Source organism: Vespa crabro, chromosome 1, assembly GCF_910589235.1.
Source record: "Vespa crabro chromosome 1, iyVesCrab1.2, whole genome shotgun sequence".
Taxonomy (NCBI): Eukaryota; Metazoa; Arthropoda; class Insecta; order Hymenoptera; family Vespidae; genus Vespa; species Vespa crabro.
In genome coordinates, this window is record NC_060955.1 from 6334245 (window position 1) to 6358131 (window position 23887).

Genomic DNA, 23887 nt, shown 5'->3' on the forward strand with positions numbered 1-23887 from the left:
TGCGAGGTTGTATTTCCATATATTGTAATTACATATAGATGAATTTTGTCTTTAGTAAATATTAGTAAAGTTGATGTATAAATTACATTAATTACATAATTAAATGCTTGTAAATATGTGTGTACTTTTTATGTTAAAATTAATAATATACAGTTTGTTACTAATAACAGAAATATCTTAACACAAAAATAGGCAATATCTATTTTTTAACATATTTATATATTGTTGATACATATATAAACGTAATAAAGTTTATATTAAATCTATCTAAAAGAAGGCACTCTGAATTAGTTCATTAGATTGGAATAACCATCAGCTCAGCAATATTTGTTTGGCTAATTAGTACAAAAATAGTGAGAAGTCTTAATTTAGTTATTTATAAAGAAGCTTGTGCCTTATAAATTATTATGATTTTCCATAATTATCTTTCATATAATAATGTAATATTTTTGAATGTTTGCATATAATTCATTCCCAAATGTATGTCTAAGAAAAAATATTATATAATCAGGATAATGTACATTGTACAGATTTCAAACCATATTTTTAAATTATATTCAATACATTTGATATATTTTAAATAATATTGACTACCACAATTGCATGCATAGTTTATGTTGTCTATCATCATACTCCACAGTTATTTAAATACTGTAATTTCATAGTTGATGATTAATTGTTTAACTATATGTCAATATTTTATTGTCATAAAACAAATATAAAAATATAAGAACATTAAGTAATTAGATCATCTGTTAATCAAAAAGTTGATGAATAGTTATAATATTTAAAAATAAAAATATTTAAAAATAAAAGATTTTTTTCAGTCATACATCTTAAAAAACCGCGTAATATAAAATTTTGTATTTTCACAATAATAAGTAACAAAATTAATGAACATAAAATGTTATTTTCTTTCTATAGCAAGGGCAATTCCCATTCCCCCACCAACACATAATGCTGCAATGCCTTTTTTCCCTCCTATTCTTTCTAATGAATGAAGTAAAGTTACTAAAATTCTAGCTCCTGCAAAATATTACAAATTTATTACATAATACAGAGTACTTTCATTATTATAGCTTGTGATACATACCAGAGGCTCCAATAGGATGACCTAAAGCAATAGCACCACCATTGATATTAACTTTATTAGGATCTAAATCAAGTTTTCTGATGCATGCCAGTGATTGTGAAGCAAATGCCTCATTCAATTCGTAGAGATCTACTTCATCTTTACTCCATTTGATTTTTTGTAACTAAAATACATGAATATAATGCATATTGCATTTGGTAGATCAAGATAGATTATTACTTTTTTTTTCTCTAAAAATACAATATACAATAATGGAACTTACAAGTAATTCAATTGCTGGTATTGGACCTATACCCATAACATTTGGTTCTACTCCACTCTCAGCTATTCCAACAATTTGAGCCAAGGGAATTATGTCTCTTTTAATCGCTTCTTCCTTTGTCATAAGAACTACTGCTGCTGCTCCATCATTTATACCAGATGCATTACCAGCAGTAACAGTTCCATTAACCTAAAAATAGTTATGATATTGTTTATTTTTCTTCTTTTGTATTTGTCCTTGCTTGTTTCTAGTACCTTAATAAAAACTGGTTTCAATTTGGAAAGATCCTGTATAGTAGTTGAAGGTTTGGGATATTCATCCTTAGATATAAGAATAGATTCTTTTTTGTTCAATATTGTTACAGGAACAATTTCCTTATCAAAATGTCCTGCTGAAATGGCAGCTGCTGCTTTTTGTTGAGATAATATCGCATAAAGATCTTGTTCTTCTCTAGTTATTCCAAAATCCTTAGCAACGTTTTCAGCTATTTAAAAATTATTAAAAAGAATATTTTATTTTATCTCTTCTTTTGAGATTATACATAAATACACTAATTTGTATTCATCGATTTTGACTTTTAAATTTACCTGTCACTCCCATATGAATAGAAGTAAATGCATCAACTAATCCGTCGTATAATAATGTATCAACAAAATTACAATCTCCCATTTTGACACCATTTCTAAGATAAATTGTGTGTTGCGCTTGGCTCATGCTTTCTTGACCTCCAGCTACAATAATATTACTCTCTCCACTTTTTAAAGATAGGTAACCATTTGCAATTGCTCTAATAACAATAATAAGTAAATGAAATATAAAATAAAAAATATTTATACAACTTATTAATATAATAATTATTTATATGGCGTACATTCTCATAATGATACATATAAACTGGTATAATAGTGTGTCAAGAAATTTGATGTAATTAAAGAATTGATGCAAACAACTTTATCATTTTGAAAAATCAGCAAAAAGTATGAGTGTTTTTTTATAAAAGAAAATAGAATTTTCTATTTTTAGGCTTTTATGAGAATCTTTTCAAGTTAAGCAAAAAATTAAATAAAGAATGAAAGATAACATGACTTCATATCTATAGGCAGGGTCATATTAAAATGAAGTAGCTTTTCTGAAGGAACATTACTTATATAACTTATATAATAACTTACTTCAGTCCGGAACCACATAACATATTGACTTGATAAGCTGGAACATGTACAGGAAATTCTGCTTTAATAGCTGCTTGTCTAGCTGGATTTTGACCTTGACCTGCTGTTAATGTCTACGGAATATAATGAAACATTACGGTATTGTTATATGGTTAAACTAAAATATATTTATAAAATATATTACCTGCCCTAAAATTACTTCAGACACATCAGATGGATTTAAATTTATTCTTGTAAGACATTCTTTAATAACAATGCTTCCTAAATCTGATCCTTTTAAAGAAGATAAGTTTCCGCAAAAGGACCCTTAAAGATAATATATAAAAAATAGTATATTATAAAAAAAATAGTAAACCTATATTGTGGATATATAAAAAGAAAAAATCGAATTAAATAGTTTTTATAGAAGGTAGTACGTTTTTTATATTAAAATAAAATTTAACATTAAGAATATTATAATACCTATAGGAGTTCTGACAGCAGATACAATGACCACGTCTTGGAAATTCATGATGTCGCATTAACTACTTTTAAATATCAGGAACTCGAAGAAGTACCGTTCACTACCAACGAAAGTAGCAGAATGCCATCGGACAAACAGTTTTGAACACCAATGATAAGGAACTACTGGGAATCGGGCAACTAAGCCAGTAAAAAAGGCATGCGTGTTATATATGTGTTGAGTATGTGTGTATGCTTATGTATATGTATACATATGTATATGTATATGTATATGTATATGTATATGTATATGTATATGTATATGTATATGTATATGTATATGTATATGTATATGTATATGTATATGTATATGTATATGTTGTATAAAATGTTCTGTAGCTAAATATCAATAGAAATTTCTGTTTTTTTAAATGCACTCTTTAATAAATAAATCTTTATAAAATTTTATTACATTTTTTGATATACGTTTATTGAACCAGAAAGAAATAAAATATTTATTCATGGATATGATAATATAATGATAGTTTAGGATACTTTATTTATTATAAATAGAAACCAGTATATCGCACATTTAAAAAAATGCCAAGGTCAATATTTGCATTACAAATCTATTAGAATTTTACTAATTTAATACAGAGAAGATAGAAATATGTTTTAAAAGAATTTTATGTTCATAACGGGTTTTAGATTTATAACGGGAACTATTGTCGAGATTGAAAATACATGTGTGCGAGATTGGCAATTTCTCCATGTCATTAACGATGACTCAATGGCAATAATTCATTAGAGAATTCCTTTTAATAACGAGGAGAACTTTAAGAATAAGTTTTGTTCTTCGTTGTGGCGAGAAAAAGCTAGAAAGACAGAAAAAAGAAAAAAAAGGAAAGAAAGACAAAAAGAGAGAGAGAGAGAGAGAGAAAGAGAGAGAAAGAGGACTAGTTACGCACGACGACGTCATCATTAATGAGAAGTACCGCCGATAGAGGCGCCGCAATCGACACTCGTGAACGCAAAGAGCACGAGAGAGAGGCGCTGCCGGCGACGCGCCTCGGTGCTGCTCGTTTGTTTTTACCCAGCGTGCATTGTGACCAGTGACTGGTGCTAAGATGGCCGACAACAAGGAGGAGATTTCGGAGCTCATCGACAAACGAGGTACTTATAAGGCTAAATCTTTGTCATTAAGTACGGTGACGAGCGGAAGCGGCGCGTACGTTCGACGAGGCTCGCATGGTTGCTTTCCTCCTTGCGGTGGATTATACGAAAGCTATGAAAGGATCACGCCATCTGCAGGTCGTGCAGCTCGCCGGAGAGTGCCTGTCGAAAGAGATAGATAACGGTCGAATCGAGAAAAGATTCGCCAAGTTGGGTGCGTGCGAATGAGGATACAAAAAGTCTTCGACATTAGTTTTGTTGTTTTCTACGAGTTTTCGGTTTCGAGTTTTTAAATACAAACGTCGAGAAGGATTGAAAATCCTCTATCGAAGGCGTGACCGCGGTGTAACGTCGTCGTCGTCGTCGTCGTCGTCATCGTCGTTGTCGCTTTCGTTGTCGTTTTCATTGGCAATGACGGCAACGAGGGCGATATCGAGATTGAAGCGGGAAAGGTGGGGGTAACTTTTTGACAGGCCGAAAGCACGCTGTGACATACTCCTCGTGTCATTGCGCGTGTAAACGACAATGACAACGATAACGACAACAACGACAGCGACGGCGACGACGACACGTAGACGCGGTCGACTCGTCCGTTTCTTTTCTCTCTCTCTCTTTCTCTCTCTCTCTCTCTCTCTCTTTCTCTTTCTCTCTCTCCTCTCCTTCCCCTATTCGCATTCTATCTCTGTCCCACTCCGCGTTCACTCGAAGCGCGACGTGCACGTCGCGTGTCGTTAAGGTCGTGTGTCTACGTCCTTGCGATTCTCGAGCATAGACCCAAAGTATTACCGTTATCTCCATCCACGCGAATTTCCCATCCGTTCGAGATATATCTAGATGATCTACATAATTTCTTCTTATGAGAGACAATTTATCCCGACGTATTCGCGAAGATTCGCGAATGTGCTACTTTCAACGACACAGCGTGCCATGAATTAGATCGGACCGCAACATGCGATGCATCGTATGAGTTCATCATCTTAAAGCGAGAAGAAAATTAAACTCATTCGTTCCCATTCCTAATCGTACTACTACGTTTATATATGTATATACATGTTAACACACATATATGTAATATATATATATATATATATACACATATACATACATACTAATCTAAATTCTAAGTAAAATTTATACGACTATTTATCTCGCTCGCATGTACATATACGGTTTAACGTTTTGTTCTAGACTATGTATTAAGATTGACTCAAGACAAACGTCTCGAATGCCGTCGACTTGTAATGCATTGGTGTATCGGCCCTCAACTGTTATTTATAGTTCATAGAATGCGCTTCGATACTCTCCATGGCGTTTCTCTATCGTGTCACTTGTGATTCGATCTAGTTATGTATTAGTAAAATTCGTGTAGCTCCTCTTGAAAAAAAAAAAAAAAAAAAAAAAAAAAAAAAAATTTATATACCGCTATATTGAACGATCCTAACAAATTCCGTATAACACCAATGGCGCACCCATCATTTGCGTGACTCGAACGATCATAACGTTCCGATATTTCTAATATTTCAACGCCAATACTTCAACAACAATTTTCAAATGACGTCTTTTTCGTCTTATCGTTCTATTATTCTAATGTATTTTCGATCATTAAATCGTGAAATTTTATATATCTCGCGTGTTTCAGATTTTTAACCGAATGAAAAAGAAATCTCATATTTAAAGCTTCGTGGTTTAATATCGCAGAGAAATATTACATCAAAAAAAAGAACATGTATTTTTATATATATATATATATATATATATATACATATATACACTAGACGAAATATTCCTATGTTGTTCTTTCAACATAACACGGCAATGTACCGTGAACTATACATCTTTCTAAATTACCACCGGTATATGCTTATCTCGGCATTTTTGTTTTCGTTCGCAAACACAATGTAGTCTTGCGTGGGAGTGAGGTCAATATTAGCTAGCATGATGCATCTATCAATTATACCATAGTCTGTATCGCGTACTATGTAACACACGTACTATACATACATGTTAATTATTATAATATCGTTACGTAAGTCTTTTGGTTCATATTCTTTTTTCTTCTTTTTTTTTTTTTCTTTTTTTCTTCTCTTTTTGAGTTAATTTCCTGCTAATTAAGAGAACATACTCAATGAAATCACATTGGGAAAGTTTTTTTTAGACTGATCCAGATTATCCGCACGATCGTTTCGACGAACCTTAAATGCTCGGTTCCGGTGCGGGGGATCATTTTCTCTCTTTATCTCTCTCTCTCTCTCTCTCTCTCTCTCTCTTTTTTTCTATCATACGCATCTAACAATAGTTGGAACACTAATCCAGAAATCATTTATAATTCGGTGTCCCTGTTCTATTCGTCTATGAAAGGATCGTGTGCGATCGATTCGATGTGCGTACGAAAAAGTCAATTATTGACTTTTTTCGAAATATGTTACAAGTGTTTATCTTAACACTTAGACGACCGCTGTCACATACGTATGATTTCACTAGCCAATGGTTATCAGCTGACATTACGTAGATATGACTTTGCTCTTTCAGTGGTTATCAATATCACATATATAAATGTAAGTTTGCGCTAACAGTTAAATTTACTCAGTGTTATACAGGGTGTCCCATGACTCGAGGTCCATACAATTAAAAGGCATGTTATTGAAGTCATTTAAAGTTGAAATTGTTTAATAAGCATGTGTCCGTAAATGCTTATTAACAGAGCTACAACCGTTGAAAGTTTGTGTGTGAATATTTTATGAAGAAAATAAAAAAGACATTTAATTTAATTTGTTTATTTAGAAATAATTAACTTATTCCCAATCGGTTATTTGTAAAATCGATTAACTCTTGAAACTTGATAAAGCTATATACATTGTATATTATTTATTATATAACGGTCATATAAAATTTTATCGTTGAGTAATGTTAAGCCCAATTATTAAGGAAATTTATTTTCAATATAAAACGTTAACCAAAATAATCAAGTGCTTTTACATTAAAATAAAAAAAAAAAAATATTCTAAAAGTGGAATTAATCGTTTTTGACCTGTGAACGGCTCAAGTGTATTACAAATTCTGTTTAATATTATCTCTTGCAGATTTAATACAAAGTCTCAGCTTGCACAGAAGTTAGCTAGTTAACAGCTCTTCCCATCATGCCAGTAGAATTCCTTATTTGCATTGCCGCATCCATAATTCTTTTGACAAGTTTGCCCTTATTGCGAGATTGTTTTCTATATATTATTGACTTCGTATACCTCTACCAAAAAAAAAAAAATAGACCAGAGATTTAATGAATCTCTTTTCTCTTTTTTTTTTTCAAATATTCACATTAAATTTTAGTGGTAGTTATTTTATTAGGAACCATTTACGGACATATGTTCATTAAACAAATACAATTTTAAATGATCTCAATAACATACCTTTAATATATGAAGTTACAGATATACTTCGAGTTATAGAATATACTCTGTATAAATATTTCAAACATTTTTTGTTCGTAATTTTCAATCTACGTAAAAGCTGTTTGCAATAGACGAAAATCCTTATATAAAATGTGGCCGTTAAAGTGTTAAATACTAGCTGCTTTAAATGATCCAAGACATGATGATCCGAAGGCTTTAAATCCGTAGATCTTAAAGATCATGCATGTAGATCTTTGATCTCTTGCATGCAGTTACTTATGTTGTTTATATTATACATATTTTTTCTCAAACATACAATTTATGTTTATATTATACATGTTTTTTCTCTCTCTCTCTCTCATGGAATGTTTCTTCTTCCAAGAAACTAACAAACTATATCTATACTCGTTATGATCATATGAAATAATATTCGATAATCAGATACTTGGCGATAATTATTTTCATGAAATTATAAACTTTTTATGAATCAATTGTATCATGTACACATAGTTCAATTAAAATAAAGAAAGTTTCAGCGATTTTCAATCTTTTCACATACATCAGTAAGTTAATTATCATTACTATTGTATTTTATCTAGTAAACACTAATGTAAGATTATAATTAAATGATCGATTGGTCTATTTTTTTTTTCTTTTTTTTTATAATTCTTTGTAACTTATCAGTAGGACTAGGGAAACAATAAACATCACTGCAAAGCATCGATATAAGGCTCGCATTTGTGATGAAAGAAAGTACGCGACTGCGTCTACTGGATGTATAAGAGTGAGAGGGGTTGAAAGAGGAAGACGAAGAGGGAGGGGGCTGATTCATCGTAAAGGCGCTATGTGCTTCTCATCCGCTCGACGCAGCCGTAGAACGCGGGCGGCTTCGGGCGTCGCGCGATTTAGCTGGAACACGATCGCTCCTCAGTCGCGCCTTTTCTACGGGAAAGTCAAGGACGCGCTTTAAAAGTGTCTAAGTCGTTTTGACCTATCGTTATCTTTCTCGCTCATCATTTCGGGAAAGTGCGTCAAAGCTGCTACTTCTTTTTCGTATGTACGTACACGCACTTCGTTGTTACGTCTCGTAGAAAAAGAAAGAGGAGATTTACGCGAAGGAAATTTTTAAGAAAAGAGACGGAGGGAGAGAGAGAGAGAGAGAGAGAGAGAGAGAGAGAGAGAAAGAGAGAGAGAGAGAGAGAGAAAGCGTGAAAATGTACAACTCTATTTATCATTAATCACCAAATTTTTTTTTTTCTTTTGCAACGTAAATACACGTAACGCACGATTACTTTTTTTTCTATTTTCAACTACTTTTTCCTATAGTAATCAAAACAAAAAATACCAATTCATTTTTATTATGTATCTTCGTATATCTACACCTATGTAAATGGTCCAATCGCGAAAGTCAAGTATCAAACACCAGCGTGTGTCACGTTGGAACTCGTTAACGGGCAATTATGCGGAAACCAATGCAAATTTTTGAAATTGACTTATAACCGGAAAATTGCAAAGTTCAGTTAATAATTCTTATCGGAGATAGAGTGGTCATGCAAAGAGTAACGTGTTGTTATTACGATGGTGATAACAAGAAATAATAAAAATAGATAATAAAATTTAAAGAGCAAAGCATATTTTTTGAATCGTGTCTTATTGAGTTAAATATAGAAATATAGAAAGAGAAAGATATGTACATACATTAGAATCGAAACTTTTAAACTTAAAAACTTTTCTTATTTTGGATGTTTGTATAGTAATAAAATTTACAGGACCGAGTAAATATGCGTATTTTATTATCAAATGCCATTTGTAACAATTTGATAGATTCAAGATAACTCGCTCGTTCATTTTGAATGTTTTTAGTCGGTACCTATGTGTTTTAAATAGCACATTGTATCGGGAAAATTGAAATGACGGACAATTCATACTCCCTCTCCCTCCTCTCTCGCTCTCGCTTTCTCGCTCTCTTTGGGAGATTAAATTTTAACGTAACGGATCAGTCCGCGGGCACTTTAATAATGTGAATCCTCTGGATGATTCATCATTTATATATGCACTTGTGTATTGAACATACCCATAGACATATTACGTGTTTCATCGTTTCATACAAATATGCTGGGAGTAATTTTATAATCTCCTCTTTCTCATTTCGAAAATATAAACATCTTACGGCGCGGTCGTATCGATTCGTTAAATATTTATTTAATTCATAGTAAATATAGAAGGATATTTAATGTGAACAAAGTTTACTACTCGACCTTGTGTATAAACAGTGTTCTAATCACAATGGCGATTGCTATGTTTGCCGAACACGGAAAACTGAATTTAGGTAGGCGTTATTTGCTTTAATTTAAAATGTGCTCTCATTCCCTCCCCCCTTCTCTCTTTTATGCGTCATTATGCATTCTTCGCGTCTATTATCGATAAATTAATATCACATATATAGATTATCGTTCTTGTAACGTACCATTCAGAATAGCAGTTTATTCCATTCCATTCCGTTTCGTTGCGCAATACGTATATAAATATGTATCGCTTCGTGCGAAGACACTAATTGACTCAAACGAGTGTAGGAGGAAAGTCTAACAATCGACGAAGCGAACAAGTCCGAATGATTTGAGCTTGGTCGTTCTATTTGAAAAACCTGTTATCTATTATTCCAATATATTTTTCCAATTGGTATTTAATTTCTATCGTTGTTATCAAGAAACGTTTATCTTGCTTAAAATTCTTCATCTATATTTATCTATATTTCGACGAAATTTATGTATCATTTATATACATTTTCATAATTGCGTTATAATATATATTTTCTTTTCTTTCTTTTTTTTTCTTTTTTTAATTCGTTGAAACATTTCTACCGTGCGTTTTTAATTTGTACAGATAATTTATGAATCTTTCAGCTTCAAAGTATAAGATCTAATTATTAATTATGGCCATGTTAATCTTAATTGAATTTATTATATAATTAAATTAATTTATTTTGACATTTAATATACCGTTAGTTTTCCTTTCACTTATTAGTTTTCGCATAGGTAGATATCTATTTTATATCATAGTGCGATTAAATGTTCTTTTCTTAAAGAACAAGTTAAACATTAAAAGTGAAATAATTCACTTGCTCTTTTTATTCGCGAGCACAATCGGTCCTTCGATTTTCTTGCGATCTTGCTCCTGAGAAAAGTAAAGGAAAAAGGAATAATAAGAAAGTAAGATTTTCGAATAGCAGCATCGTTTCGTGGACGCCGAAAGGAATGCAGCCGGCTGCGTCCTGAAAAGGCCTCGTGCGAAAATAGCCAACTTGGCTGCGTGTCGACCGTTGCTGCTTTCAGCGAGTTCCTTCTTTTGCTTTGGGTTCACTCCGGAACGTTACCGAACCTTTTGAAACATGCTACGAGGCCTATCAAGGTGCGCGCGCAAAAAATTCGTTCTTCTCTTTGCTCTTGGTTTGCGACCACGAGAATGATTATTACGCTCTAGTAGTGTCTCTATGATGGAGAGTTTATTAGTATCTATATACAATGGTATATATAAACATCCGGGTGATTAAAAGATAGGAATAAATGGTATGATTTATAACATTTTCTTTTCCATTTCTTTCTTTCCTTTTCTTTCTTTTCTTTTCTTTTCTTTTTTTATTTCTTCTTCTTCTTCTTCTTTTTTTCTTCTATTTTTTACAGAAATGTAGAAGAAATAATTAAGAAAAAATATTTTTTATGGGTAATTTTGAATTAACTTTTTTATAATTGCTAATGATCTCTTACTAGTGTAATCCTTCTTAATGATTATAATTAATTATTTTCACAGTTATTAATAATAATTGTTAAAAGAATGTCTGATTTATGCATAAATAGTGTATGTATAATAAGTAGGTATATGAATAGAACATTGAGATCACTACTAATAACAGCGCTTGTCAGATCAATCCGTCTCTTATCGTCCATCGTTATCTCGATCTTCTGGCAGGGTGAGAAATTCCACGGAAGCAAGTGCCGGATACAGTTCGATGAGTAATAACTTCGTGGAACTGTTAGGTATATCATGATATATGTATGTGTATATTGATTATCGGTAATATCGGAAAACCGTTCGCCATTTCTCACGACCTTTATCATTAATAATAATTTATGGTAAGAGTGAAAGAATTGTTTGAATGATTCTCGAACGATTATTGGTTGTCCTTCTTTTTATTTTTATTTCCTATACACGAGTTGAGTTTAACGCGATATTTTATATCGATTTAAACGATTCTTTTTCTTTTTCTTCCCCCTATTTCGAATTCAATTATATTCAATATCAATATTTTTTAATTTATTACAACAGAAGACTAATATATAAAGAAAGCAAATTTTAAATATTGCATACACATTTATATACAGGTTTACTGTCGAAGCTATCTTGTACAAATCGATACATTCGTTTAATACTTTTTGAAGCTTCGCGTAAATAATAGATATAAGAGATTTTATTTTTATTTTAACAAAATTTTTTTACAAAATTAAAAGAGAGAGAGAGAGAGAGAGAGAGAGAGAGAGAGAGAGAGAGAGAGAGAGAGAGAGAGAGAGAGAGAGCTGCAAATATCACAAAATAAAATTAGCAAAATTAAATCATGGACATCGATAAAACCTCATGCAATATTCAACATATCAATTAAAAAAGAATTTTTTAAAGTGCTTAGTCGCAGTATTGATCCATAGAAACGATTATGAGTTTTTTTTTTTATCTTTTTTTTTCTATCCTTCGTACAGAAGGGAAGTAGTTAGTATTCGTTTGTTATTACGATGGTCTAGCGATAAACGCGCGAACTCGACGATCCGATCGAGGAGTGCGCGCGAGGAAGAGCTTGTTCATTCTTTCGCGATCGATCCGTGACGCGTTCGAAGAATTAACGCGCCCGGAGAACTCGCTAGCGCGTTAATTCTCCTTATTCGTCTATTCTTCCGCATATCGCGCATCTTGCACGGACGGTAGCAGCGCACGAAAAATATGCGCAAGACGTAGAATTGCTTTGCCGTGCTTGCTGCCTTCGAGGAGTCTTGGAAATTCCTTAGCGAAACTATGCGCTCCTCCTCGCTATATTTAGATCCGATCTCTCTCTCTCTCTCTCTCTCTCTCTCTCTCTCTCTCTTACTCTCTCTCTCTCTCTCTCTCTCTCTTTCTTTCTTTTTTCTTGTTGCCTCTTCATCTTAGAATTTGAATTCGCAAAACGTGCTCTACCAAAGGCGAATTCGTCTGGTTGAATTTCTTTTGACAAAACTTTTTAAGGAAAAACTTCCTTCCACGTTACTTAACGTTCCCTATCACGCCTTTTGATTATTTCAGGATGAGAGTTTGAACGAGCGTGTTTCTAAGAGTTGTAAGACAAGTCTTTTTTTTTCTTTCCCTTCTTTCTTCTTTTCCTCTTCTTTTCCTTTTTTTTTTTTCTTGATTTAAATGATGTCACGACGTTTGTAGGAATGCTCGATAAAGAATCGAAAACTATTATGAAATAGAAAAAAGAAGAAGATATTACGTGGGGTTATTTATTGCTGAAATGTAATAAAGATTGAAAGTAAAAGTCGAGATCGATTTTATTATATACATCGGTCTTATTCTCTTACTTTCCCCCACCCTACCCCTCCTCTCTCTTTCTCTCTTTCTCTCTCTCTCTCTCTCTCTCTCTCTCTCTCTCTCGCGCGCGCGCGCGCGCGCGTATCGTGTCGTATATAGTTTATACGTATATAGATGTACGTGTATTAGCAAGCGTATAATTTCAGGATTTAATTTCCTGCCTGATCGACATGGAATTCCGCGGTTACGACGAAAGGATAGAAAAGAAGTTATCGGAGATATCGTGAAAACAATAGTTGTCTTTTACGTGCTTACCACAGTGCAATCGATAACCGTAGAAATGGAGAATATAATGCTTCTACAGTCACTATGGTTAGAAACGAATATGAAAGGACTCTCTCTCTTTCTCTCTCTCTCCCTCTCTCTCTCTCTCTCTCTCTCTCTCTCTCTCTCTTTCACACACAGACACAAAGGACGCGGGTGCGTTCACCTTGCTTGTCCGTATTTTTATCCATGATGACAAACTCTCTTACATATTTCAACAGAGACTTTTACAATTCTTTATTTTTTTCATTATCTTATCTCCATCATCGGTTCGCTTTCATCATCGATAATAGGATAATAGGATGTGATTGATCGATTTAACGGGTGAGGTGGGAAGTAGAGATAGGGGTAGAGAAAGGGTTTGGAGAATGAAGAATAAAAAAGAAAACCCAATTTGATTCTTCGAATAATCCTATTAAATTCCATGAGGAATTTCTTGTTTAACTCGAACAACAAGAAATCGATAATCGTAATCAATTTAAAACGTTTGAAATAACGATAGAGAAAGAAAAGGAGAAAGGATAAGAGAGAGAAGAAGAGGAGGAGGGGAAGAGTTTCATTTGCAGGGCAAATTAGAGAGCGATCCTCCTCGGTACCGGATGGGTGTGACGAGACGAAGAAGAAGAAGAAGAAAAAGAATGAGACACAGGAGGAGAAAGTGGTCGATTCGATTTGATAGAAAGGAAATAGGCAATGGAACGTATAGACGTTACCCCATCTTTTGGTCCCCCATGGAAACTATATAGGAGGTTCGAGTTGTAGCGGGGAAGAGAAATGGTGAGCCGAGCGTGCGTGGTCTATCGACCACAGACGCCATTTGCCGGCGCCGTGGTTCGTCGCGACGAGAGAAGGAAAGTTCACTGTGCTCCCTCTTTCGACCGATTCGGAGCGTATTCACGCGCGAGGAAAGGGCTTTCTGGGGCTTCCTCTTCGTCGTCGTCGTCTTCTTCTTCTTCTTCTATATTCGTCTTCGTCTTTGTCTTTACCTTTTGTCCTTTTCTTTCTTTTCTTTTACCTATTTCATCGTAGTTTGTCTCTTCGTGAGAGGGATTAAAAAAAAAAAAAGAAAAGACAAAAAAACTAAAAAAAAAAGGAAAAAAAAGAAAAGAAAAACGTCGTTTCTCCTTCATCGTCGTTCTCGAGTATTAGTTAAAAGGAGAGAACACGAAGTCACACCTTTTCGTGTCAGGCTTAATAAAAAGAAGCTGTAAACATGTGGTGTTGTAAGAGGCTCGAGTCTTCCCAATGGCCGGTTACAACCATTGTTCGAGGTAAACTTTTACAATCTGCACGCCGTTTTTCTTTTCGTCCATTTTTTTTCCATGTTCTTCTCTGACGCTTCTCTTTATTTTCTTTCTCTAATCCTTTCCTTTCCTTTCCTTTCCTTTTTTTTTTCTATTACGCTCCGCACTGCTAAAAAATTCGCTATGTTCGGGCACACGAAAATCTTCCCCGAGTGCTATTTCTCGAACGACGACTGGGCTTCTTTGACAAGGACGACGATGACGATGACGACGACGACGACGATGACGACGACGACGACGTGTTCGAAGGAAACGAGGTCGCGAGCCTGCGCATCCTTGCACTCAACGATTGCAACTCGCAAGACGACGTTCCTCGAGCTTTTTCGTTATTTCTTTTCCAGAGCTTCACGGCACGCTGCTTTTCTCTTAACAGCTGCATCTTCTGCGACAAGAGCACGGCCAAATATCATCGTCGAGCATCACGCTTCGTTCTTAATCTCATGCTTATATTATATATATATATATATATATATATATATATATATATATATATATATATATATATATATATATTTCGTTCTTACGATTTTCGTCTGGTTGTCGCATACGCGACGTGTAATAAAATTTCAACGTTGCGTTGAAAGAAATATGAAAGAGAGTGAATAAAATGATTGCCAAAAAAACGATATCTCCGTTCAGCACGTCTTAGCTCGTTCTAACACGTGCAAATTCTGTTGGCAGACATTTCTAATAACGTACAAGCAATTCTATCGATCCGAAAAAGAACCAGTCGGAAGGCTAAGGGAATGCGTCTTGTAGGTAGACAAATCGCTTGTAAAATTTATTCGATAGTTAATTCGACTTCGTCTAACCCTCAAATACTAGGAGAAGCCGTATTATATCAAATGCCATAAATCGTTGACTTAATCGCATTGCTCCTCTAAATTGCTTATTTGATTTAATTCCACTTGTGTGACGCAATGGGCTACCACATCGTCCAAGAGCGAGAGAGAGAGAGAGAGTGAGAGAGAGAACGTTGCCACGCGCCTTCCTACGATCATTGATTTTCCACGTTCGCGATTATACGATATTCTCCGAATCGCCGTTTGTACTCTTTTCACGAGGTGCCGCAACCTACTTTTTCTCGACAATTGTATTCTCGCATCTTTATTTATTAGATAACTGTGGATATCGATGAAGATGACGTTAGTACTTAATGAAAAAAAAATATGGAAATATAGATTACACATTTCTTTCTTTTTTTTTTGCCTCATTACAAGTATTAACATTAATTAATCAAGTGTGTGTATGTATGTTTTTATTGTTCGTTTTTTTTTCTAGAACTCAAATCTGTTGTCCGTGAATGTTTTCGATATCTTTAATATAAATCAATGTTTCTTTTAAGCTCTTATCTACTTCTTTTGAACACGATCAATAAAAAATACTGTGAATATCAGTACACGACGTGCAACACGCATTAGGTTTTGTTCATTGAATCATATACCACCGTGAAAGCTTCCAAGCTTTATACAATCGTTTATAAGCCTTACATATACGACTTAATTCTTTTAGAATAGATTAGATAAAAGAGATTAGATGATACGAGACGAAGTAGCGATATCTTCATTGGAACTTTCATTTTATAGCATTACAGAGATATTAATTAATGATTTCGTAGATATCGAATAGAAAATCTATGATTTCTCTCAGCTCATTAGTATAGATTTTCCAAAGAAACGAGTTTAGAATTAAAAAAAAAATCATGATAATTGTACTCTTTGAAACTTGTTCTCTCTGTATGCTTTTCTTTTTTTATTTTTTAACCTTTATTAGATAATAACGATCGATTTCGATAGCGATAAAAGGCGAAGTATGCGATTAATTTTATGCGTTTCGTATAAGCAATATTAATTCGTACACGTCGTTTCTTAGATATTGCAAAAAAAGAAAAAAAAAAAAAGAAAAAAGAAACCAAAATTAATGATTCGAACGAATTTTATAAATTATGATGTTTACAAATTGCAATAACAAAGTGCAGATAACATAAATTGATATTTCTTGATCTATTTACAATTTTTTTAAGATCATATGATCGCATTCTAAGTATACTTTTAATTTACATATTTCTCCTTAATTAAGAGTTACCGACTACATTACCTTAATCTTATACATTAATAATAAACGCCGTACGCGTGAAGTTATCGCAATGAAAAATGATGCATTTAATTACCGAGAATTCAAGGTTGTTTAAAACCGTTATATCATTATCGGTTAATAAATTTGTTTCGCTAGGAAGCCGAGAAAGGAAATAAGAGAACTTCTTGATGAGAGAAAGAAAGAAAGAGAGAGAGATAGAGAAATGGAGAGACAGAGAGAGAGAAAGGGCAAGAGAGAGAGACACAGAGATAGTCAGTGAAAGAGATAGAGATAGATATCAAGTCAACCGGAATCACGTTAATCTCCGGACGTCGTAAAACCTGTCGTCGTCTAGATTGCAGTATCTCTTTCGACTACGTTCACCATTAGGCCATTGAACTGATTCTTATGCATTTCGAACATCATGACAGATCCTTTCTAATATATTTTATCTCCCTTAAGGATAACCTTCTGACCCTTATAAGATAATGTTTAAGATAATTCCGAGGTTGGATAAGAGGGAAAACGTGGGCTTTTTGCTGTGAGCAACGAACCGACGACTAATTCGCGAGTAATCGAGTCATTAAAGTGGGCGATCTTTGATACTGTCGTTGAATCACGTGTGTAAAAAGAACTGTCTCGAAGGAGCTTACGTCAACTTCTCTTTCATAGTCATCGGTAAATCGGAAGTATTAAAAGAACGGAGATAAACTTGTGGAACTATTTGCTTTCTTTTTTCTTTTTCTTTTCTTTTTTCTCTTTTTTTCTTTCTTTTTTTTTTTCTTGAACAAATTTTTACTCAAATAAACAACATTTTGTTGACGTTTTAAATCGAGTTCAGTGTCGAGTCAATTTATCTTCTTTTATCTCGTACTGATCTACTTCTATTTAATGGGAAAAGACCTTCGAATATTTCTGTTTGGTCGATCGCGCTGCATCTTAAGAAATAAACGCGCTTTCAGTAACGAAGCGAAGGGAAAGATAAAAATAACGACTTCCGTTAGACGATGAAAGTATTTGGCACAGGCGTGATGTCACGTTTAAAGCGGCCGCCATCGAAGGCAGCTTTGCGTGGATTCGCAAGACGACACCGAGAATACTCGAGGTGCACGCTCTCGTTCTTAAATGAGGGAGACAAAAAATCGATGAATCATTTTTTTCTCGAAACATTTATCTACTTACTATTTTTACATGGAAAATTGTCATTGAGATACATTCGATATATTATTTTATTTGAGTCTAGTTAAAAAAAATAGCCGAAAATATACGTGAGTGCAAAGATTTAATTTGACATTTGAAGGGGACACACACACACATTCTCTCTCTCTTTCTCACTCACTCACTCATTCTCTTTCTCTTTCTCTCTCTTTCTCTTCCTGTCAGTGACTTCGAACTCGTCGTTGAACTCGGCTATAATAGAAATATAAACAAAAGCAGTAAGAAAAGAAATAAGATAGTAGCAAGCCTGTACCAACTCCGGTTATATAGGATTGATCTCAGGCTGGATGGGAACGTCAATCGCGCTAGGCTCGTTCGATGTCTAATTTTGTCTATGGACAAACCGATTCTTCCGAACTCGCCGGATTAACACGGGGGCAGCTCTAAAATTGTCCATCGCTTGAAAGCACTAAGAGATAATACGCGCGCCATACGTTTCGAATTCGTCGGATGATACCGAGTTCTCCCGCTAGAATGTACGATAGCGCGAGCGTCGATTAGATCGCTGCGCCATCGTTTGACGGAAGTAGTAAACTTTCGGACAAATCATTTAACTTTTTTTATCCGATCGATGGTACTGCAGAACTCTGACGAATCGATCAGGTTTAAAGAGATATTTATTTTAATTCGAACAAAGCGATTAATAAGTATAAAAATAAAATATAGGCAATGATATTGTATTTTTTTTCTTTTTTTTTTTCTTTTTCTTTTTCTTTTTTTAATATTTTGTTGAAACATTTATCTTTCAATAGGCTGTTTTAGTAAATGTTTATTAATGTATCTAGAAATAAGTAACTATATTCGAATCGGAGTCGCGTGAAAAATAGGACATAACTTATCTCGTCTGAAACGTTTTCTCTTAACATCGACAAAAAAAATCCAGCAGATTAATTAAATTCGCGCTAATTTTAAATAACGTTCCAGATATCTTCAATTAACGTCAATTACGACTGTTAAGACGTCATTTCTCTTTCTGTTACAGGTGAGTCATAGCTTGCTTGCCGATTGAAAGCCTACTATACACGAAAAACTCTCGGAAGTTGAGAATTTACTCGGTCGCAGTTTCGTTATGGGTTTACGGTGTTTGTTAGTGCGGATCGCGGATGATGTTCGATCGGAGATCAGGTAAACGTTTTTATATTTCATTTCAATCAGCGCGAGAAAGTCGTCAGGAAACGTACGTGGGTGCGTCTAAAAAGGTTGGAGATGAAAAATCGATAGCCGTCGTCTCTCTCGAGTGTTGGCGAGAGGAAAGTTCATCTCTTTGAGAAAATAACTATCGATTCAGCTTATATGGAGAAATGTGGGATGATAGTTTATTCATATTATACGTTAAGTTGAGAGATATTAACGACAAAAGTTATTCATATTTGAAATAAACATTTCACATTTGTTTAATGTCGACATTGCGATGATGCATCGTCTGTCGATGATACAAATCTTTCTACGGTTTGTAATATTTACTACAGCTGCACGGATTCTACCTGAGAAGACATTTTCCAGAAGGATAATTGCATCTCTAAAATAATTTATGAGGAGTTCACAATAACGAGGGTGGATATTTTTGGAAGTTTGACTGGTTTATTGGTAAGACGCTCGAAAGGAAAACTTTATTTATTTGAGAAGTCCCGGTGTCGAGGAAGTTACGACCTGGCGAGGATACGAAATTTCTTCTCTCATTTCTCTTTCTTTCTTTCTTTATTTCTTTATTTCATTCTTTCTTTCTTTTCTTTTCTTGTTTTTTTATTTTTCTTAGTCTCTTTCGTATTCTCTCGATGTCGTTCATTGTCAATATAAAAGGGGATACGGTCGATCGATCGGATTTTCAACTGGGTCACATTCGGCATGCTACTGCTATCCTTTTTATTATTCTTCCGCCATGCTCGGTTGCTTCAACATCGGAAGACCTACGTGCTCCTTTTGATACGGCCCAGATCAAACTCGTACACGTATTACATTTTATAAGTTAGAATTTTTCCTTCCGGTAACTTTCCAATAAAAAAAAAAAAAAAAAAAAAGAAAAAAAAAGAAAACAGGAAAAAAAAGAAAAAAAAAGAAATCTCCTTACAATAAGCTTTTCTTTCGATAACTGAGTTCTATGACGAACAGAAACAATAAAATGAAAGATGAAATATGTCGATTGAATCGATGACTCGTCGTCTCTTTCATATTAATCGTAAGACACTGAATGCAAAGGTACGTATATTCATATTGCAGAGGAAGGACAACGATAGTTCGGTCCAAGTACGAATACAAGACACATTAATCGAATCGTCGAACGAAGAAGAAAATAGATTGAGAAAATAGATTCTCCTCCTAGGGAATAATCGTCGTCGTTTATTGACGAGAGAAAATAAACGAATAAATAAAAGTAAAGTAGCAAAAACAAAAAACTTGGAAAAATCATTTGCGCTGAACGGAAATAAAGCAAAAAATTCATTGTCTCCAACGAAGTGTATCGAGTAATTCGTACGTGCCATTCGGACTTTTTATCCCCAGGTGATTATTTTTATAAATAACTCTACAAATTGAAAAGTAAAGATTTTTAACGACTCTCGTTAAAATCGTTCCATTTGTTTTATGGAATTATTGTCCAAGGATTATTAGTCAATTTTCTAATAGACGTGGTAAAAAAAAGCTTAATAAAATAAAACAAAAAAAAAAAAAAACAGAAAGAGAACATCGTTTTGTTAGATTGGAAGAATCAAAGAGGGTTTAAAAAAGATCGTTTTCGTACGGTAATTGCTTCGAAGTCCATAATCGGATCGACGGACGGTCGCGGTGAAATTTTATTCGAGTCCCTATAAATCCCGATTATCCGTTTCTATCCGAAGATTCAACGTCGTTCGTACGTACTTAAAATTTCACGAATATTCTTTAGCTCCTTTTTTCCCCTACTTTTTTTTTTTTTTTTTTTTTTTGAAATCGATCTACCGTATAAAGTGCATCAAAGATATAAGAAAAAAGAAAAGAAAACAAAAAATGATTACTTGCAGATAGAACATCGAAAAGAAAGTTTTTAAACGAGTATGTTGAACAATAGCAAAAAAAAAAATTAATAAATAAAAAATAAAAAACAAAATGAAGTAATTCGACAAGTTCAATAAGATTCTGAATTATGCTGACACTTTTTTTTATTCTGTGGCTAGATTCTTTATGTTTACTACATTTGAAATGAGACACTCGTGACGTGTATCAGTCATATGCTTACGTTCTTCAGATAACGACAATAAAGTATCAAATTCGTGATTCTTAAAAGAACGATTCTAGCGTAACGTTAATTGAAACTATCATTAAATCTAAATAATTATGATAGATTTAAAACTCGTGGAAGTAACTCGATACTCTCTCTCTCTCTTTCTCTATCTATCTATTTATCTATCTTAAACTATGATGCTAAGAAATGCTATGATTAACTAATAACTATATTTCTTTTTTTTTCTTTTCCTTTCTTTTCTTTCAAACAAAATCCGTAATAGATATAGATATATTTAGAGCATTTTAAGATCAATCTTCTACATCCATAAAAGAAAAAAGAACAAAAAAAAAAAAAAATAGAAAAAAGAAAACAACCAAACAAATAAACCTAGTAATAATTTATTTCTTTTTTTTTTTCCTTCGTAATATACGAAGCAATTAACAAAACGTAGTGATAAGAAAATTCGATTGGAAAAGTGTGTGTATGTGTGTGTGTGTGTGTGTGTATAAGAGTTGAATCGAGAGTAGGTTATGAGCAAGGAATGCGTTTCGCAATGCGTTAATAAGAGAAAGCTTTATAAATCCAGCATTATTAAGTTTAAAACTCTTGCAAAATACCGAAACGATGTTTGTTACGGCGGTCGTTTTTCATTTGGAACGATCATAAGTTAAGAGAGAAAAGAATAAAGCCCCGTCAAATCGAAACTTTCCTATTCTCTTTTGTAGTTTCAAATTTTCCTTGATTCTGTATTACCATTATATTTATTTTCTCGATCTATCTAGTTCTAGGTCATGGTCTACGTAGTGTATATGTGTGTGTGTGTGTGTGTGTGTGTGTGTATGTGTGTGTGTGTTTGTGTTAGGTGGACCGGAAAGTAATGTCGCTTTCTTAAATTAAATTCAAACGAATAAATTTTTAACAAGTTTTTACTTTTAATCACAATCAAATATCTACATGCGCAGAAACGACATTACTTTCCGGTCCACCTATATATAGAATCATTGAGAAAACAATTAGAATAAAAATTCTGCTTTCAAGTTCGTTCTCACTTTAACGGGTTGGTTCGATGCATTGAAGTCCATCGTCACCGAAGGAAGAAGGATGCAGCTGATGTGACAGACCAAAAAGAAAGACATAAAGTTTTATGTATATATATATATATATATATATATATATGTGCACACAGAGAGATATACACACAACAGAGCGAGGGCGAGAAAGAGAGGAAAGGGAGAGAGAATAAAAGAAAGGAAGAGAGAGGGAGGGGCAGAAGGGAGAAGGGAGAAAAGATAGGAGGAACGGTACTATGGCGCACACGCGGTGTAACCGTGTAAGAATCGCGAAGCGGAAAGGCACGTGGGTGGTATGAGTCGGCGGTGGTGGTGGCGGACACGAATAAGCGAGAAATCGTAAGCTAAAGAATATCATCATGTTCGTTGTATACTCAAAGAAATATATAGAAATAAAGAAATATAGAAAAGATAGAAAGAACGTGCAACCGTCATCGCCGTTTACGATTTATTGCACGGGCCTAGCTTTTATGCCTTTCGAAACGTATTTCTCTCTCTCTCTCTATCTCTTTCTCTCTGTCTCTTTCTCTCTTTGCAGAGTTAAGGCATACCGAACTACATATTTTCCGCGTATGCGAACGCTTTCCAAGAACCGATCGAACGTTTGCTAACTCTCTCGACGAACGAACGTTTCGTCGACCTGGCTAAACGCGCGATAAACAAGTAGAGGAAAAAAAGAAAGAAAGAAAGAAGGAAAGAAAGAAAGATACGGCGAAGTTGCGAACTCGTGCACGCTTTGCACGAGTTTTAAACCTGCCGCGTCGCTGAAAAAGTCGTTATGCTTAATGGCTAGACCGTTATTTGACTTTCGCCTCGTTTCGAGCCGGACCAATCCTTTTCTCCTCGCGAAACTTGGAATTCCGCGAAACCAGAGAGGATTATATACGTAAGAAGGAAATCATTCGCCTCTCTCTCTCTCTCTCTATATCTATCTTTCTCCTCCCTTCCTTCCTTCCTTCGTTCTTTCCTTCTAGAAACAAAGAAAGAGGGAGGGTAGAGGGGGGAAGGCAGAAGGAGAGATCGATGTCCTTCGAGGATTTACGAAGAACAATAAAGAATTACGAGGATCTTTGAATATGATTATTCGTCTCTTTTTTTTTTTTTATACGAATACGAGAACAAAATGACGCATCTTTTTGCACGGTCATTTCACTTTTTTCTAATATGAAAAAAAATATCAAAGTAACGGGTCATTACATCGTCGTTTAGATCATAAGTAGAACGTCAATGTATTCGGCTAATTCAGCGTGGCAGAAATTTCATCCATGGATTATACATATATATATGTATATATACTGTTATATATGAAGAGAGGAAGGATCAAGCATACTATTACTAATGACTTTCGATCTTCCGTGTGCGTGCCTCGCGTGTCAAGTCTTTACGATGATTCCTCGATGCCTCTTTCGACGATCACTTTATATGGATTAATACTAACCGAATCGCAAGGATGGGAGAGCAAGGGAACAGGGGAACGAACACGACGAGCCTATGCTCTCGCATCATCGACGAGATAGTGTCGAGTAAATGTGAACTTATACACGTTCAAGAAATCGAATCTTCCCGCTCTTTGGAGTCATTCATCACGTGATCTTTTTTCTTTTTTTTTTTTTTTATTCTCG

The 23887-nt window shown here is 34.2% G+C and overlaps 2 protein-coding genes across 16 annotated transcripts in view; one reads left to right on the top strand and one right to left on the bottom strand.

Annotated features, from left to right (window-relative positions):
• Positions 1-200: 200 nt before the first annotated feature.
• On the bottom strand, positions 201-3196 carry LOC124432997 (acetyl-CoA acetyltransferase, cytosolic). The gene is made up of 8 exons (XM_046982457.1): positions 2987-3196; positions 2709-2830; positions 2525-2637; positions 1943-2142; positions 1610-1839; positions 1356-1544; positions 1094-1256; positions 201-1026 (listed from the first exon to the last, which is right to left on the bottom strand). The coding sequence occupies exons 1-8, from the start codon at positions 3033-3035 to the stop codon at positions 908-910; spliced, it is 1185 nt and encodes a 394-aa protein (XP_046838413.1). The 5' UTR covers positions 3036-3196; the 3' UTR covers positions 201-907.
• Positions 3197-3992: 796 nt separating this feature from the next.
• The window catches only part of LOC124432821 (MAP7 domain-containing protein 2-like), a 111823-nt gene continuing 91928 nt past the window's right edge, over positions 3993-23887 (top strand). For 3 of the 15 annotated variants that reach the window (XM_046982238.1, XM_046982278.1, XM_046982324.1), the window contains exon 1: positions 3993-4138. In XM_046982238.1, coding sequence (XP_046838194.1) covers positions 4093-4138 — 46 coding nt within the window. In that variant the 5' untranslated portion in view covers positions 3993-4092. Of the gene's footprint in view, positions 4139-8402; positions 8582-9696; positions 9854-14596; positions 14670-18978; positions 19122-23887 lie in introns of those variants that run through there. The other 12 variants (XM_046982229.1, XM_046982268.1, XM_046982304.1 and 9 more) reach the window with 8 other exon arrangements.